Consider the following 18,456-nt stretch of genomic DNA (forward strand, 5'->3'; position numbering starts at 1 on the left):
CCCTTCAAAGATAAGAACACTGAAGTGGCCATTGGGAGGCAGAGGAGGATCTGAGTCATCGTTTCCACCCCCACTAAAGCCGCTCGGCTTCCCTCAAAGAGCCAGCATTACAGCAGCCTTGGCGACTGGGGTGTTCATCATCTGCAAAACCCCATTACTAGCCACTTTTTGAAACCTATCTGCTACCAAGGCCAGGAGCTAGGAGGGAAGAGGAGCCTGACGAACCAGGAGGCACTGCGTGGGGAATGTCACTGCCTTGGCTCAGCTCCAACCCAGAGGGCTGGCCTCCCAGGATGCGGGGCAGTGGTGTCCGTCCCTGCAGAGACCCAAAGCAGGCTCCCCAGACTCTTCGCACACATGTCACATGGGTTGCAGACACCAGACCTATGGGAGGGGCTCTGGGAACCCAAGGGACAGGGGGAATGGGGACGAGGGTCCTATCTGAAGCAGGCCACCCTCCATTTTGGGATCTCAGTGCCCAGAGACCAGTCCTTTGGGTGTCCTTCGAGGCCACCCAGGAAAAACCAGCCCACGTGTCTTCCTAGTCACCCAGGCTGCCTGAAGCATGTGTCCTGCTGGGTGCTGTGCTGGGCACCAGAGACACGGAGCCCAGAGATACGGAGCGTCCTGCAGCCTGGGCCCTTGGGCAGCTTGCTGTCCAGGGAGAGAGGGAGTGAAGAAGCTGACGATTATGAGGGCGGTGGAGGTGAGAAGGGCTGAGAGCAGGAGGCCAGCGTGGGAGAGGAAGCCTGGGAGGTCAGAGTTAGCCTCACTGTGCTGCAGGCCACGTGGGGCTTGCAGCACAGTGAGGACCTCAGAGAAGCAGCAAACACCCATTAAGGACCAGAAATCAGAAAGGGTATTACACAGGTGTGGGGGGAATGCAGAAGACAGAAAGCCTTTGGGAAGTTTCTATAAAGAAATGGGGAGTTAGGCTGGGGACAGGTCAGCTCCTTCACCCGGCCCAGGGCACCTGGCAAGGGGACTTACATAATGCCGGACCGTGCTGACACTCATAATGGCTTCTCCTCAGAGGCTGCCCAGTCCAGACAGCAGAAGCCTAATTACAGCTGCAGCTGGTAATTAAGAAGCAGCACCTAGATCCTTCCACAGCTGTGTCAGCATCCGGGACTCTGCTGGCACTGTCTGCAGGTCGGGGAAAGGCTAGCCTGGAAGTTTAGGGCTGGGCCGGCAAACGCAGACAGCTAGACCCCAGGTCTGTCTCCTCTCTCCCTGTGACCAAGGGGCCTGAGCACAGATGTCCACAGCTCATCCATCCCTGCACACACCTCTGAACTTGTCCTTCAGCCCTTCATGGTCCTCCAGGCTGCCGTACCCAGAGCAACAGCTCCCAGACAGCACCGTGAGCCTGTCGCTGGCTGCTGAAACCCTTCAATGACCTCAGGAGATTGTCCAGGCTCCTTAGTGTGGTGCTGGGGTCCAGCCCCAGCCCTACCCTTTCTTTCCCCACTTTCTCCCCCACTTTTCCTGTACTCCGGCTACAGTGGTCCGGTGGCCATTTCCTGATTCTCCCTGCCCCTTCCCACCTCTCTATGCTCATGCTGTCCCCTCTGCCAGAAAATGCCCTCCCTCGCCCTGGCCAGGTGGTTCAGCTGGTTGGAGAATCGTCCCGTACACTAAAAGGTTCTGGGTTCCATCTCTGGCCAGGGCATGTACCTGGGTTGGGGGTTCAGTCCCTAGTCAGGATGCACGCAGGAAGCAGCCCCTCTCCCTTCTTCTCTCTAAAATAGGAAGGAAGGAAGGAAGGGAGGAAGGGAGGAAGGGAGGAAGGAAGGAAGGGAGGGAGGGAGGGAGGGAGGGAGGGAGGGAATCCCTCCCTCACAAAAATAATACACACAACAGTGGCTAACAGTTACCGAGTTCTTACTGTGTGCCAGGCCCTGTACCAGATGCTTTCTCTGCAGTACAAAGCGGTGGGTTATATTACAGCCTTATTTTACAGATGAGAAAACCGAGGTAGATGGAGGTAAAATACCGTGTTTGGGGTCACTCAGGGAAGGGGCGGCCTTCACACTGGTTCTCTGTCTTAGCCCCTGCCCCTCTTTGTCCTGCTTGAAAGTTCCTGCTCACCATTTTGACTCAGCTCAAAACTAACCTTCATGGAGTCTTCTTTGATTCCCCCTAAGATGGCAACTGTGGAACCCAAAGCCACCCCTGTAGAAGACGAGAGGGTCTAACTAGGTTGCTAATCCAGTGTGTTAAACACCCTTTACAGAACAGACGGGCAAACCATCGGCTGATGTCTGAGTTCTGATACATTGAAGATTTTGGGCTGCCATGTCTGGCTGTCTAGTCATTTAGTGGCTATGACTAACTCACTTTTTAAGATGGGATTAAGCCCATGTGGAAAGATGAGAAAACCAAATGAGGAGAACGATGGCTAATTATTGGGCTGGCCAAAAAGTCCATTTAGTTTTTTCTGTAAAATAAAGGACACATTTTTCATTTTCACCAATAACTTTATTGATTTGGATATTTTGAGTATGTCAGCTGTCTCCCACTATTGGCTTCCAGTGGGTAGAAGCCAGAGGTGCTGCTAAACACCTTCTGGTGCACAAGACAGCCCCACAGCAAAGAGTTATTTTGCCAAAGTGTCAATAGTACCAAGAAACTTCACAAACCACTTTGACACATTCAGTCAGTCACAGCACCTTCTCCATACACTGCACAAATCTTTTGTATGTGTTTCAGTTGTGTTTTTACCTTTCTTGAAATAATAAAGCATAAGTGGCAAAAATATTATGTATCTTCTTCCATCTTTAATCTTAAAATGGCTGCACAAAAATTCTCTAAGTATGGTAAGGTTTTTTTTTTAATTTATTTTTAGAGAGGAAATGGAGGGAAGAAGAGAGAGAGAGAAACATCAATGTGCGGTTGTTGGGGGTCATGGCCTGCAACCCAGGCATGTGCCCTGACTGGGAATCAAACCTGCGACACTTTGGTCCGCAGCTCGCGCTCAATCCACTGAGCTATGCCAGCCAGGGCTATATGGTAAGTTTTTTTAAATGCACACTGATATGACAGCTGTCACAATACAATCTAACAAAATTGTTTCAAAAGAAGTTAAAGAAAACTAAGCACTACTAGAGCTATTGTATGGAAAAAACTAAGCAAAATTTTTGACCAACACAATACATTGAACAAACAGCAGTGATGAAGTGACCACTATTGCTTTCGGCTGGAGACAGTAAGGAGGGTATACAAGGAAATGTTAGGACCTCCTCCAAAGATGACAATTGGTTAACAGTCCCATGCAGACACAGCTATAAGAGCCACTCCACCACTAAAAATAGGTTTGTTTTTTAAGAAGATACTTTCTGAGTATTCTCATAAGAGAATGCTTTGAGCAATTGAGATTTGGGAGCTGAAACAACGCCTCTTCAAAAGCAAAGTGAAATGCATTTAAATTTGATTTCCATCTAAACATTGCTAAGATGTAAAAGAGTCCCAAGACTTCTGGTCAAGATAGCGGAGTAGATAAACACAGTACTCACCTGCTCCCACAACCACATTAAAATTACAACTCAATTACAGAGCAACCATCACTCAGAACTGCCTGAAATCTGGCTGAAGGGAAGGCCTACAACTAGGGAATTAAAGAAGCCCCTCTGAGAGTGGTAGAAGAGGCAGAGACTTGGGAAAGGCTATTTCCACGTCACGTGTGGTGCATAAACACTGGAGGGATATCTTAGCTGCAGAGGTACTCCCTGAGGAGCGAGGCGTCCCATCTCTATATCAGGCCCCCAGCCCAGGATTTCAGTGCCAGGAAGAGAAGGTCCCATAACTTCTGGCTGTAAAACCCAGTGGAGATCAAGGCTGAGGAAGATAGAAGTCTTCTAGAGTCCCAGGCAGTTCCTCATAAAGGGCCCACACATGGACTTCCTCAGACTCACTCCCTGTGAGCTCCAGTGCTAGGCAGCAACTTGAAAGATACCAGAGGCATATGTAGAGGAACTGAATCATCCAGCATTAAGGTAAGAACTGGGGCTGTAGGGTAGCTTTCTCCCAGACAGAAGAGCTGGCAGAGTCCATTGTTCTTTTTCTGAGCTCCCCCCACCCCTCAACAGAGATCTGGTATGCAGGCACCATATCAGAGACTGCATCAACCTGGCTCACAGTTTACTCCACCCTGGTGATCCCCTGAGGCCCTACCCCACCCAACTTTCAGGCCCACCGAAACAGTTTCCAGTGGCCTTTCCATATGAATAGCCTGTTGCAGCTCATGCTTCATATTTTCCTAAAATCTCTCTAACAAGCAGCATCTGGCTTCAGCATGCTAAGTGACCCCAAGCCTGGCACTAGCAGCAGTCAGCTTTGGTTTGCAGCTGGGCCTTGTCTGGGCACCTCCAAGCCCAGCACACTTTGTAGGTCATGCTGGGTGTCCCCAAACAGAGCACAGGCAGCAGTTGACATAGGCTTGCACCTCCCAGGAGGCCCCAGAGCTAGTGCACTAGGTAGAAAGCTTCACGCCATGTAGAAGCACCACCCTAGCCACCTTCCCAAGCAACACACTCAAGGGGCGGACTCAGTGGGCACCAGAGCCCTGCTGAAGTAAGTCCTGCCCTGTGGGGTGGCTCCTGCACAGCTGATTCTCCATGGGGATTGAATGCCTGACAGTAAATCCCTCCCATCGAAGTGCCAACAGTAACCAAGGCTCAGCTACAAGAGGGTGTACACAACCCACACAAGGGGTGCACCTCAAGTGCCCAGCTTGGGCTGTGGCTCTGGACCCTATAGAACACTTACTACATCAGGCCACTCTACCAAGCCTGGGAGACACAGCAGTTCTACCTAATATTTGGAGGCTGCCAAAATGAGGGGACAAACATATCCCAAATGAAAGAATGAAACAAAACTCCAGAAAAAGAACTAAGCAAAATAAAGACAAGCAATCTACTACATGCAGAATTCAAAACACTGTTTGTAAGGTTGCTCAATGAACTTAGTGAGGACATCAACAGCATAAAAAAGGACAAGTCAGAAATGGAGGATACACTAACTGAAATAGAGAATAGTTTAGGAAATCAACAGTAGAGTTGATGAAACTGAGGATCAAATCAGCAATTTGGAATATAAAGATGCAAAAAACATTCAGAACAGCAACAAGAAAAAAGAATTTTAAAAAATGAAGATAGAGTAAGGAGCCCTTGGGACAACTTCGAGTGTACCAACATTTACATCATGGGGGTGCCAGAAGAAGAAGAGAGAAAACAAAGAGAGAAATTGAAAACCTATTTGAAAAAAATGACAGAAAACTTCCCTAACCCGGTGAAGAAAATAGACATAAAAGTCCAGGAAGCACAGAGAGTCCCAGACAAGATGAATCCAAAGAGGTCCACTCCAAGACACATCATAATTAAAATGTCAAAGGTTAAAGACAAAGAGAGAATCTTAAAAGCAGCAAAAGAGGTTAGTTACTTACCAGGGAGCTCCCGTAAGACTCTCAATTGATTTCTCAACAGAAAATTTGCATGCCAGAAGGAAGTGGCAAGAAATATGCAAAATGACCTGGCTGGCATAGCTCAGTGGATTGAGCGCAGGCTGCGAGCCAGTGTCGCAGGTTCGATTCCCAGTCAGGGCACATGCCTGGGTTGCAGGCCATGACCCCCAGCAACCACACATTGATGTTTCTCTCTGTCTCTCTCTATCTCCCTCCCTTCCCTCTCTAAAAATAAATAAATTAAAAAAAAAGAAATATGCAAAATGATGAAAAGCAAGGACCCACAACCAAGATTCTTCTACCCAACAAAGGCTATCATTTAGAATGGAAAGAAATGTAAAGAGCTTCCCAGAAAAGAAAAGTTAATGGAGTTCATCATCACCAAACCAGTATTATATGAAATGTTAAAGGGTCTTAAGAAAAAAAATATTAAAAATATTGATAAAATAGCAATAAATACAGATCTATTAATGATTAAATCTAGAAAACAAAATAAATGAACAAGCAAAACAAAAACAGACTCTAGATAAAGAGAACATTTTGACAGTTGCCAGATGGGAGGTGGGTTGGAGGGATCGGTGAAAAAGGTGAAGGCATTAAGAAGTACAAATTGGTTGTTACAAAGTAGTCATGGGGAGGTAAAATACAGCATAGGTAATATAGTCAATAATATTCTAGTAACTTTGTATGTTGTCCGATGGGTACAAGATTTATGAGGATGATCACTTAGTAAGTTATGTGATGTCTAATCACTAGGGTATACAGCTGAAACTAATACAATGATGTATGTCAGCTGTAACTGAAAAATAAACATGATTAAAAAAACAGAGAAGTCTCATTTGCCTTTGTCTTATACTTCTGTGCTCATTTTTTTTTCTCCTCCTAATTTTGGCTACAGTGTCCACTTACAATCAAAGAATGACAGTGCGCACTGTCCCCCAGAACCCATACACGTGTTCCTGGCCCACTCTGTGACAGCTTAGAGAAATTGCAAACCATTGCAAAGGAATTCTTCCTGTCCACAATGTTGAAAAAGAACCTGAACTTCTATACCTCACAGGAAAAGAATTCCATTTATGTTCCATTGTAGGCAGGAGCGTAGTTTACTGGCTTGAAAGAATATGACGCATCCAGTTTTCTAGCAATTTTGTTTCTTTCCTAGCATTGTCTTTGCCGTACTCTTGCTGAGGGCCGCTAGATTTTAATTTGTTTGTTCCCTGCTTGGTAACATTAGTGACTCTGATTTCACTTTTTCATTCGTTTTTCTTTTGTTTTTTTCTTCACATAACAATGGTGCAGGATCCAGGAATACAACACGAAGGTGGGCCACTCATAAATGTTAATTTGGGGCATTCTTTGGTCATTTTTTTTGCTTTTTTTGTAGCAAAACTACAAAGCTTTGCTACAAATGTATGCATTTTGTTCAAATCAGTTATCTATGTGAGATTTCCTAAACATAATTGTGGATTATTAAAAAATGTAACATAATAATTACATTCCTAATTAGAATGAGCATGTCTGGTTTTGTATCTTTATACTGTATTTTAACACTTCGTACAACTTTATTTTTCTCTGGTTAAAAAAAAGGCTCAGGTAGAAAAGCAGCCCCCTTCATATTAAGACAGTGCACAAAACTGTAAATAAAACGTGTACAGTGAAAAATCAAAACCCCACGTTTCCCCTGTAGACCAGGTGCCTTTCATTCATCTCTCTCTCCCCAGGACTCGGCAGTGCCTTTGAGGCAGGGTCATCTAATAAATGTTGATGAACAGCTGATCAGAGAGAAGAATGGATGTTGTTCTAGGCAGCAAAGCTCAGCACCAGGTGTTGGCGGCCCAAGGGACGGCATCAGCACTGTTCCTGGTGGTGGCAGCAGGCTACATTCCCGGGGGGCCTCCCACGAAGCCCACAGTGCTGCAAATGCACACGCACATGCACGGCACTCTCCCACCTGCTGCCGTGACCCTGGCCCCCGTAGGGACCCGCCTTAGTGGCATTTTGAAGTCAAACCAGTTTGTCTTCAGTGCCTTCCTCTCCTTATAAACCTCTGCATCTGCCCTCTTGTCTGACCTCACTTCTCTCTTCTGGCCACGGGTCCATCCTGCCAAGAGAAAACCCACCGTAGGAGGGGAAAGTAGGAGGGGGAAGTTCAAGGGGAGAGGTTGCTCTGGTCTCAGTTCCTGGGCTGCGCTTGCCCGTGTGGACAAGCCATTTAGCCTCACCCGTGTCTGGGTCCTCTCTGCCCAAGGACAGTAATGGTAGTACACTTCTCCATTCCGTGAAGGGCAAGTGACACCTGCACGGGGAAGTGTGGGCAAGCCACCAGAGGTCACACTGCTGTTTCACTATTGTTGGAAGTCAGCAATCGGTCCAAGAAAGCACTGAAATCAGTGTCACAGGATCTGGCTATAAAGCTCCCCACTCCACCAGTCATTATAAAACAGAGGCAGCCAGTGATGTGTTCTGATATAGGTCCCACCTACTATAAAAATGCCCCCCAAATATAACATGTATATTTTAAAAATACAGGGTCTGGCAGAAGTAAGGTCTGCTTGAGTGTGGTTGGTAGGGTAATAAAATGGGTGTAATAATTTATAGTTTTAATTTGAACATTTCATAAAATGCCATATGGTGTGCTTCAGTGTGATATTGTTATGTTACAGAATTACATGCTTATGATTTTGTAATACAAGATTTTGCAATCAAAAAGGGGCATTATTTGTGCCAGACCCTGTATATAGCTGAGCTCTAATGAGAGAAAGGGAGATCCCTAGTGGGTTCCTAGCAGTTACAGAAGGTCAGAGGCTAAAGCAAACGTGGTCCAGGCAACACCAGAGCTGGCTAGCCTCTGCCCTTCGCCCCCAGCCCAGGCTCGGAGCCTGGGGTGTAACACCCACGTAAGGGGCAGACTTGGCCTTGGAAGTTCCCAGCTCCACGCAGAGGAAACTTGAACATGCCGCCCACCAACTAGGGAAGAAACAGGGGATTCTGAATGAAGAAAAAGGCCCCCCACAAGAAGCAAAAAACCAGGAACGGGGGTGGAAAACGACTGCTCAATGGGCGTGGGTTTCCTTTAAAGATGAGGAACATGTTTTAGAGCTCGGTAAAGGTCGTGGTCGTACAACACCGCGAGTGCAGTAAATGTCACTAAATTGTGCACTTCAGAATGGTGCTATTATGTTATGTGAATTTCACTTAATTTTTAAAAAGGAAAAAATAAAACCCCTACGCCTTCCTCACACACAGCATGGACTCCCAAACCAAGTTGGCAAAGCAAGGACTGGGAATGAGCCAGCGAAAACCATTAGCGGGCCTAATAAGAAAATGCAAAACTAGTGTGTGTGTAGGGCTCTTGCTGGACCCAGGACACGGGGAAGGGCGGCGGGGGTGGGGGTGGGGGGAGACTGGAGAGTTCACAGGAAAAATGAATCACAACCTCCACGCGGAAACAATCCACAGCCAGGGAGAATCAGCAGTCCCCACAAACAGGAAAATTGATGCTCTAGGAAGTTGAGCTAATAGAACTATATAACTCAAGACAGAACTGCCTGAAAGAGACTATAAAAGAAATATGTTTAAAATAATTAAAGTGATAAAAGGATTAGAATTCATAATGAAAGAACAGAACATTACAGAAAACAACATGCAAATCTGATAAAGAACCAACAGAACTCCTAGAAACAAACTTATCACTGAAATTAAGACTTCGACAGACAGGTTAATTAGCAGAGCTAAAGGATTTGAAAAATTGGATCAGAGGACCATGCCCAAGATGCAGCGTCGAGAGATAAAGAGATGAAAAATGAGAGCCTGGGAGAGGCAGAGGATGAAGTAAGAGAGGTCCAACATTTGGGGGCTCCAAGAGCAGGGAACTGAGAGGGTGAAGGAAAGGAGGTATTTGAAGAGAATTTTCCAGGAGTGATAAAGGACAGGGCCCCTTAGCTTGAGGAAGACGTAGGACTCTGAAGAGCAAACACTGAATAAAAATAACTCCACAGGCAGACGCAGCCTAGGGAAGCTGCAGAGCACTTCAGTGACAAAGTCTACACGGCGGAAAAGCACCCTTGAACTGCTCAAAGAAGCTGACTGAGAAGCTCAAGTTTCAGGGGCGGCTCACCCCGCATTCGAGAGTAGGGCAAAACAAAGGCATTTTCAGACGAGTGAAGCATAAGCAAGTGGGCTGCCTGCAGACTCTCCCAGAAGGAACTGCTAAAGAGACCCTTCAAGAAGAATGAAGCCAAACCTAGAAGAAGTGAGATGTAAGAAGAGATGAACGGCAAAGAAATCAATAAATACGTAAGTTAAATTTAAATTCAAGTGGTAATTGTATGAAACAACCACAATAATAAAATAAGGCTTCCTGAACCCCCAAAAGGGCATGAGGCATTTAATGCAGTTAGATCTTACCCACCTTCAGTTTCCCCACTGCAGCCAGTCCCCCAGGTCTTAGCTGCTGGCCCCCACTCAGTCAGCGCCCTGCAGCCTGACCGCACTGGGCCCGAGCAGTCCCTCTTCCTGGCCAAACCTGACCAGGCACCTAAGAAGGATGAGCTCCCCGGCACACACACCCCCCAAACCACAGCCCAGCCAGGCCCCTCAGCCATGTATCTGGAGCTTCTGGCTAATCCCCCGAGTCTGGGTTTGGATGAAAACTATGCAGGAGGTATGTGCTGCATTCCAAGCAGCCACTGAAAGGGCTAGAAGACACCACCTGGAACTTCAGGGGAGTTACCTCACCATGGGGGGATTCCGACTGAGGGGAATAGGAGACAGGAGGATGGGGCAGGCAAATTCCCCTCCCTGCTGGCTACTCTGAGGCCTGCTTGTTCCCTGCTGCTCATCAGGAGAAGCCCTGAATGCCAAGGAGAGGCACCTGTTAAACAACCTGCTGAGCTCTTTGCAATTGACTTGGTCTACACAGGAACACTCCCTTGGAATAAGGAAGACCAGTGGTTTTCAAAGTGTGGTTCCCAGTCCAGAGGCAGGGGCATCATCTGGGAACTTGTTACAAATGCAACTTCTCCAGTCCCCTCCCCAAATCTTCTGGACTGAGACTCCGAGGCTGGGGCCCAGGGCTCTGTGTTATAACAAGTCGTCCTGATGATCCTGATATCAGGTCATCAGGTGCTCAGTAAAACGTTGGAATAGATTGTGATTTGAGTTACTGTGGCATCTGTGTGGAACTAGTGATAAGCATTACCACAGCTCACTAAATACTCTGGCCCTCTGCCTTCAACGCTGACCGGAGCCCCTTCTCCCTGCCATGGCAACAAGCAAAATTGCAGAGTTGCTGCTCCATTAGCCTGGGCCCTGGGGTGAAGGTGAGAAGGAGCAGGCCATGGCTAGCCCACAACGAACACATAATATGAACAAGAAACAAAACTTTATTGTTTCAGGCCACTGGGGTTTGGGTGCTGTTTGTTAGGGCAGCATAATCCAGCCCCATCTAGTCTGATATGGGCTAATATTTGCTTCTCTTTTTTTTCAATCCTCACCTGAGGATATGTTTATTAACTTGAGAGAGAGAAGAGAGGGAAAGGGGGGGAAGGAGGGAGAGAAAGAGAAAGAGAGAGAGAGAGAAGTACCGATGTGAGAAACATCAATCCATTGCCTCTTATACACACCCTGAGTGGGAATCAAACCCACAACATTTTGGTGCATGGGACAATGCTCCAACCAACTGAGCCACCAGTCAGAGTTGGGCTAATATGTTCAAAGAACAGAGCTTTGCAAAATGCCTCAAATCCCTACCACACGACTTAAAACAAGCACTGCCTGCAGAGGTAAGGGTGCCCACCGCCCTGTCTCACAAGAAAGGCGAAAGAAGGAAGACGTGTGCTTGTGCCCGGTGAGCCTCAGGAAGTACCTGATGCCTGGGCGGCTGAGGGGGAACAGGACCTGGCTTACGTGTGGGCGATGGCAGGGTGTGGGTAGCTCTTGTGTGGGTGGTTCTAAAGGGGCTGCCGAGGGTGGCAATTCTGGGCCAGAGAAAATAGTACAAAGAGAAGAAAAATAGTGCCACCTGCATCTGTGTCAAGCTTTATGCTTTCCAGGACACTGTCATTCATTGTTTCATCCTTCTTCCCTCCCCATTCAGAGATGATCCATTCTATGTCCAGTGGGATCAGAGAGGCAAAGGGACTTGCCCAAGATTGCACAGCAAGTTACTGGTAGAGTCAGCCAAGGCATTCACTCCATGGCCAGAGTCCTTCTACCACGTGCTGAGAAACAAGGCTCCAGGAAGGTGGCTTTGGAGGTAGGTCGATGTCCCCACGCCCCTTCCCAGAGCACAGGTGACATTTCTGTGCAGGGTTCTGAGGGCTCTCAACACTGGATGAGTTCTCCCCAGGTTCCGGTGAACTTGGAGGTCCTCTGGCCTCTGGGAGGTGGAGAGAGGGGAGTGGAGGGGCAGGGGCCGAGGGCTTCAGCTCTTGAATGCTCCCAGGTTTATATGCTTCTCATCCAGCACCAGCATCCTGGGCATGACCCTTGACCCTCTCACTATCATTTTTCCCCTCTGACGCGTTCCCCAGCCCTGGGTCTCCACTCTCTCACAGACAGGTGCCAAAGCCTACAGGGGGCTGACACCCACCTATTATGGGTTGGATTGTGACCTCCCCAAATTCATATGTGGAATTCCTACCTAACCCCTGGAACCCCAAAATGAGACCTTATTTGGATAGATCTCACAGAAGTAATCAAATTCAAATGAGGTCATTAGGCTGAGCCCTAATCCAATATGACTGGTGTCCCTATATAAAGGGAGCATCTGGGGACGGACACCCACAGGGGGAGAATGCCATGCAGAGAATAGAGTTCCACTGCCACAAGCTACAGAACCCCCAGAAGCTAGGAGAGGGGCCCAAACAGATCTTGTCACAACCCCCAGAAGGAACCAACCCTGCCAACACTGCCGTCTCAGACTTGTGGCCTCCAGAACTGAGACGACGAACTCCTGCTGTGCAAGCCACCCCGGCCGTGGGGCTTTGTAAGAGCAGCCCTAGGAAATTAATAATTGCCCCACCCAGCCGGTCTCACCGCCGCTTCTCCCAGCCCAGACCTGCCGGCTGTGGTCAGGCCAGTCACCTCACTCCCCACTGTGCTCCGGCCCAGCTCCACGTCTTTGCTGATGGGGTTCCCTCTTCCACCCACCCCAAAGATGCCCTTCCATCCAGCTCAAACCCCACAAAGTACCCCCACACACACACACAGACCCACACACACTCCCCAAAGGATCACAGGCCATTCTCTCCTGCCTGAGTTTGCCTGGTCTGTCTAGTCTTTCTCACATTCCTCTCCCGGCCGTTAACAGATGACTTCATGTACACTAGGCTTGCCTTCCAACAAGACTGTAGGCTCCACAAGGGCAGAAGCTATTTCTACCCAGCAGCATGGTAGGGGGTGCACAGCAGGCCTGTAACCACTACTGGTTTGAAACAACCAGGGCATGCACCTTCACTCTCCTGCGTGTAGCTGATTTCTCATTAACACTTGGAAAGTATGTGTGGCTAAGAAGATGGCCTCACTTCTTTACCTGCCCGACTTTGTGAAGACGCCTGTCAAAACAGCTACAAGACTCTGTTGCAGGTATTTCTGTACCAAACCACCTCCTTCCACTAGGCTGCAAGCTCCTCCAGGCAGCAACCACCTCTCAGTTGCATGAATATCCCCTGCATTTGCCTATTAGCAAGCAACAAGTGCATGTTGAATGGATAAACACAAGCACATGGCAGAAGCTACTTACTATGGGTCCAGAGACCCAGTAAGGCTTTCCAAGTGTCCACGAACCCCTGAAATCATGTGCAAAGAGCCATGTGTATGTATAGGTTTATGTATGCAGTGTGCATTTCCCCAGGGAGAGGGTGCATGGGTCTCTGAGGAATTAAAATAAGAGCCAAGACTAAAAAAATGTTAAGACCAAAGCCCTGGAGAAGGGAGCTGAAATTTATTAATCCCCTCCCCTGTGCCTGATTTAGGCCTCACTATCCTCATTTCACCCGGGTGGAAACTGAGGCTCAGAGAGGCGGTGTCTTGCCTATTCCAAGTGGTTCAGGGCAGACTCTGGGGCCAAATTCCAGTTCCGGCTGAGTCACAGAGCGATTAAGTACATTGACCAAAATCACACAGCTAACAAGTGACGGTCTTGGTCAAGCTACTAACTGCTCCATGACTGAGTTTCCCCACCTGTAACCAGGGTCCCGACCTCACAGGACTGCTATGAGGAGCTGATGCGCTGATGGATATAAGGAGATTAGAATGGCGCCTGGCACATGTATGGACTCTGCAGATGATGAGGAGGAGGATAAAGAGGAAGAAGCTGTGGGTGGCAGAGCTGAGATGCACCCCGGGCCTCTGTGACTCTTGCCTCTACCATCACTAGCAGCACCCCGCATGCCACCATGCCCCATCTCACTGCGGAAACCCTCCTGTTGCCTCCTAGGAAAAGCCCTCAGTCCTGAAAGTAGCTTTTTGAGCTTGGCTTCCTGGGTAGACCTGCTTGTGGCCACCAGCTCGGCAGGCGGTGCCTGGTGGTTACATAAGGAGGAGGTGGCAGGTCATGAGCTGCCTTCCCTGTCAGCAAGACCGAGCCTGTGCAACCAGGACACTTAGTGCTCCTGCCCTGCTCTTCATTTTCCAGGAGCCTGACCAACACCCACGAGTGGAAATTAAAAAGGGAAGGTGCTCATCTATGCCTGCAGCCCTGTGCTGATGTCTGAGCTCCCTTTATAACTTCCCTGAGTCCATCACTGTGTGCCCTGAGCTCAAAAGGGCTGCTCACCTGCATCCTGCTTGGGCTTTATGGCTCCCAAGTCCCACCGCCAGCCTGACCCTCACTCCACTCCAAGCAAACAGAGCAGTAGCAAGAAAGCCTTGGTCCTGACCTTGCTTCCACACATAGGTCCCTATAGTAACCGCATCCCATGTAGTAACCAAGGCTTAGCCCAGCCCAGCCCTCTGCACTGCTTTCTGAGTTTGCTTTGAGTGAGTATCTTTGTATTTTTCCTGCAAAACCATCAGTATTGACCCCATTTGCTGGAGCATTTTTCATTCATTCCTGTAATGCAATTAGAATTGAATTTCTCTGGCATTAGGGGAGATGTAACAACAGTAGAGGAAAATTGTCATTTCATTCCCAACATCAACACGCCCACTCTGCCCAGATTCTCTCTCCGGTGCTCCCTTGCTCTACCCATCCAGATGGCAAGGAGAATACTAACAAGGAAAGTCACTCTTCAGCTCTGCCTCCAAACGCAGGGGCAGAAGCTGTGGGGGCAGATTCCTCTCTCAGTAATTAAACAGGGGCCTCCCCGCTTCTCTGACAGTCTCCTGCATTTGAGGGAATCTTCCGATGTTCACTGGAAAGCCCCAGACTGGTCCCTTCCACTGGTCAGTGGTGAGTGAGGAAAGAGCCCATTAGACTCTAACAGGGCCCCAAACCAGTCTCCCGGAGAGGTTCAGTGACTGGCCCCAAACTGCATGCCTAGAAAGCTGAGACCAAAACCCTGATGTGCAGGCTCTCACTCCTTGGTGTCTCCCCTGTACCATGCTGCCCCCCCACCCAGAAGGCCTGGCCTGCAGCTGCCAGCACGTCAGCCCCTGTCTCTCTGGGGACACAAAGGGCACAAAGGTTTCAGTTTTCTGAACCACTGCAGACAAAAAGGGAAAGAGGTAACGAGTGTCTTTCACAAACCCACTTTTTCTTTGGTGTGTTCCAATCCTTTCTGGAAACCCTCCCCCTTCCTGGAACAGGTCCCTTGTGATGTCTTACTCTTGCCATTCTCCTTCTAGGTACCATGGTCTTGCCATCCAATAACCCAGGCTGCCTTCCTTCCTCTCACCCATCCATCCACTCATCTCTCCATTCATTTCTCCACTCAGTTCCCTGCCCGTCCAGGAAAACCTTCTTGAGCACCTACAACCACCTCGGGTCTGTGCCAAGCACTTGGCACTTTTCCCACTGCTCCCAACCCACTCCAGAAGTGTCCATTTGTTTCCTGACCCCTTCAAAGCCTAGACCTGACTTGCTCCCATCAACCCTCTAGGAGGCTGATCTGATAGACAAATGTGTGCTAACATATTTGCATTCGACCCATTCTTCCCTCCAAGCTGGCAGCAGGCAGGGACTTCTGGAGTCCTCAGGTCAGCTGAGACCTGCGGCCCAAGGCCTGGATGACAGCTCTACCTCTCTTCCCCTGGGTCCCCTTCCCTGCCCGCCCATGCCCACTGAGGCCAGAATAGAGGCAGCCCCTACATACGTATGCAGAAGTCTCCGTTCTCGTAGTAGCCAGGGCAGCACTGGGACCTCCGCCGGTACATGGTCCGGAGGCCGCGCCGATACGCTGTCTTATAGCTGATCCTAAGGCACAAGGGAGAAAGCCACTTGAAAGTATTGAAAATCCATCCCTCCTGTTAGAATGATATTTGTGTTAAGCGATATCGAGGATGCCATTCAATAATTACTTTAAAATTCGTGGTGGCTTCAAATACGAAGGAACACAATAAAGAATAATCGATGGTGGGATCTGGGCTGTTGTGACACAGAATGACACGGCGTTTGTTACACCTGCTGACTTTTCCCCACTCTCTTCAGAGTGACACTTAGACAGGTTGCAGAAGACAATGTCTGGAGTGACACTGTGGAAGAAGTCCCTGGAGGACAACCGGGGACTTCTTAAAACTTCCAGACTGGGGCTGTAGGAGCCCGAGGGGTGACTTGGATGGGCGTTTCTATGCCTACTGCCACCACCCCAACAAGCAGACTGATTAAGCCCCCAGCAATTCAGTCCGCCCACATGGAGAACTGAAGCACACTCACCAAAAGGCCCCTGTGAGTCTGACTCAGTCCCAGAGGCAAGTTAATCTCTCCCACACCAAAATGAACACCTCCTAGAGACAAGCTTTGCTTGCCGTCCCTGGGAAGGCTCAGAACAAAACCAGGCTCTGCAGAGGAGGAAGCTAAGGCCCAGAGAGCAGAGGAAGTCCTGGACTGGCCGTCAGAGACCTGGGCTCCAGCTCCTGTGCTGACAGGGTGCTGAGACTTCGCCCTGTGCCAGAGCGACTGATAGGCAAAGTCTCATTCCATTCCCTCCTTGCAACAGGTAGATTCATTACACCCCTTTCTTTTCTTTCTTTTTTAGAGTTTTCATTCTTACTTATTTTATGTACCCCTTCTCCCATTTTGTTCCATGGACGAGAAAACCAAGATTCAGAGAAATTAATGACTTGCTCAAGGTCACACAGCTAAACAGTTTCAGAACCAGGATTCAAACCCGAGTCAGTCTTATTTCAAAGCTACTAGGCTTCACCTATGTGCTAGTTCCCACAGGGGCGGGGGCGGGGGGGTAGGGGTGGGGGTGTTGGATAGACGGGATGGCCATAATAACAGGGTAGGTGTGAGGCTGAGTCGGCAAGAGGGAGTCACAAATGGATATTAAAGGCAAAGTCCCTTCCGCACACCTAGGGTCAAAATGGAGGTGATCTGAAGTGGTCATCAAAGACCAGAAAAAAAAAGTAACTTCTCAAGGTCATGTCATATAAGTAGGACTCAACTCCAAGTCCTTGGGCCTTGAAGCCAGAGCTCTCTGCTTCCTGCTGCAGCAGAGCAGCAGGGGTGGGTCACTGGAGGTGCTGAAGGCCTGCTTTCCATGGAGGGCCAGGCCAGGCCAACTCGGGAAGGGAGTCCTACCACACAGGCTCCCAGTCCATAAAGCCCTCTCTTTATGACAAATGACAGTGTGGGACTCGGGGGAGATCTGTGATATTTGGGAATGTTGTAAACTAAGGTCATTCTACTTTGTCAAAAGCCCATAATGAAAGGTAAGCTGACCTCAAAGTGAAGCTACTCTCCCGGCACAGGGAGGCAGCTCCTGGCTATTTCGGGGGTGGTGTTAGCCTCTCAGATAAAGAACAACTTGGGCATGACTCAGAGGTCATCCAGTCCATTCATCCCACCAAACAGCCTTCTCCCCTAGCACTCCAATGGGGTAGTGGTCTTGACATCATTAAAGCCTCACAGAAGAGAGATGCCTCACTGCTTCTGGCTTTCCCATCCTTGCTTGCTCCCGGTGCTGGGGTGGGAAGCAGGAGAGGGAAGGAGCCGGGGGCCAGGCTGCTCTTGGGAGAATGATGCTGTGTTCAAACAAGGCATTCCACACGGAGGCAGACTGATGGTGCAGCTGTCAGCGTGCACACTCCGGGTCATCAGGAAGGCTGCAAGGCGACTCAATAATTTAGCAAAATAATTCATGTTCCAGGAATGCAGCCTATTTTAATAAGCACCCACTCACTCACCCTTCCCCAGCAGTGATGGACGGCAGACCAGCCTCCAAGTACCCAGCAAAGCCACGCCTCAGAGCAAACTCGGCTCCGGCACAGAGCCTGACAGGCTCACAGAGAGAGCAGGCCTCTGCCTCTGACCCAGGCCTCAGGCAGCTAACGTGGCACAACTGGGGGAGTTGGAAGGAGGAATTTGGTCCCAGCTCCTCATTTCACAGCCAAGGGCTAGAGGAAGGGGCTGTGTTAATGGCTGAGTGGCCCCTGTTAGCCCAACCCCCCTGCAAACAGTGACACAATCTGGAGAAAATGTAAAAAACAACTACCTGAAGGCACTAGAGACAGCACAAAGGTAGATGCCGGAGGGGAGCAGACACATTCCCACAAGAAGGGAATGACACTGGGCAAGGGCAGTCCAAGGGCAGACCGCAGTCAACAATAAATACTCCAGACGGCTAAAATTCAGATAGAAGACATGCAACCTTATTGTTTTGAAGAACCACAGGACAAGTCCAGGGTGGACCCAACAACTAAAAAGTGAAAAGGGAAACCCCAGAAAGAAGAAAGCCACAAAGAGGAAGCCCGTATTCTTGGTAAAATCTATGCCCAAACTTCTGGCCCCTGAGTAATGTTGTGGAGAGCAGGTTCCAAACAGTCCAGATAAGGCTAAAAATATTGAACTTTTAGCGTTTGAAAATTGAGTTTGGCCAAGTTAATGGACT

The 18,456-nt window shown here is 48.9% G+C and overlaps 1 protein-coding gene across 7 annotated transcripts in view; it reads right to left on the minus strand.

The window, feature by feature from the left end:
* Window positions 1-18,456, minus strand: part of MEGF11 (multiple EGF like domains 11) — a 353,724-nt gene that overhangs the window by 206,988 nt on the left and 128,280 nt on the right. For all 7 annotated transcript variants that reach the window (XM_028508321.2, XM_028508320.2, XM_036009402.1 and 4 more), the window contains exon 4: window positions 15,718-15,818. In XM_028508321.2, the coding sequence (XP_028364122.1) occupies window positions 15,718-15,818 (101 nt within the window). The remainder of the gene's footprint in view (window positions 1-15,717; window positions 15,819-18,456) is intronic.

This window comes from Phyllostomus discolor, chromosome 1 (assembly GCF_004126475.2).
Source record: "Phyllostomus discolor isolate MPI-MPIP mPhyDis1 chromosome 1, mPhyDis1.pri.v3, whole genome shotgun sequence".
NCBI lineage: Eukaryota > Metazoa > Chordata > Mammalia > Chiroptera > Phyllostomidae > Phyllostomus > Phyllostomus discolor.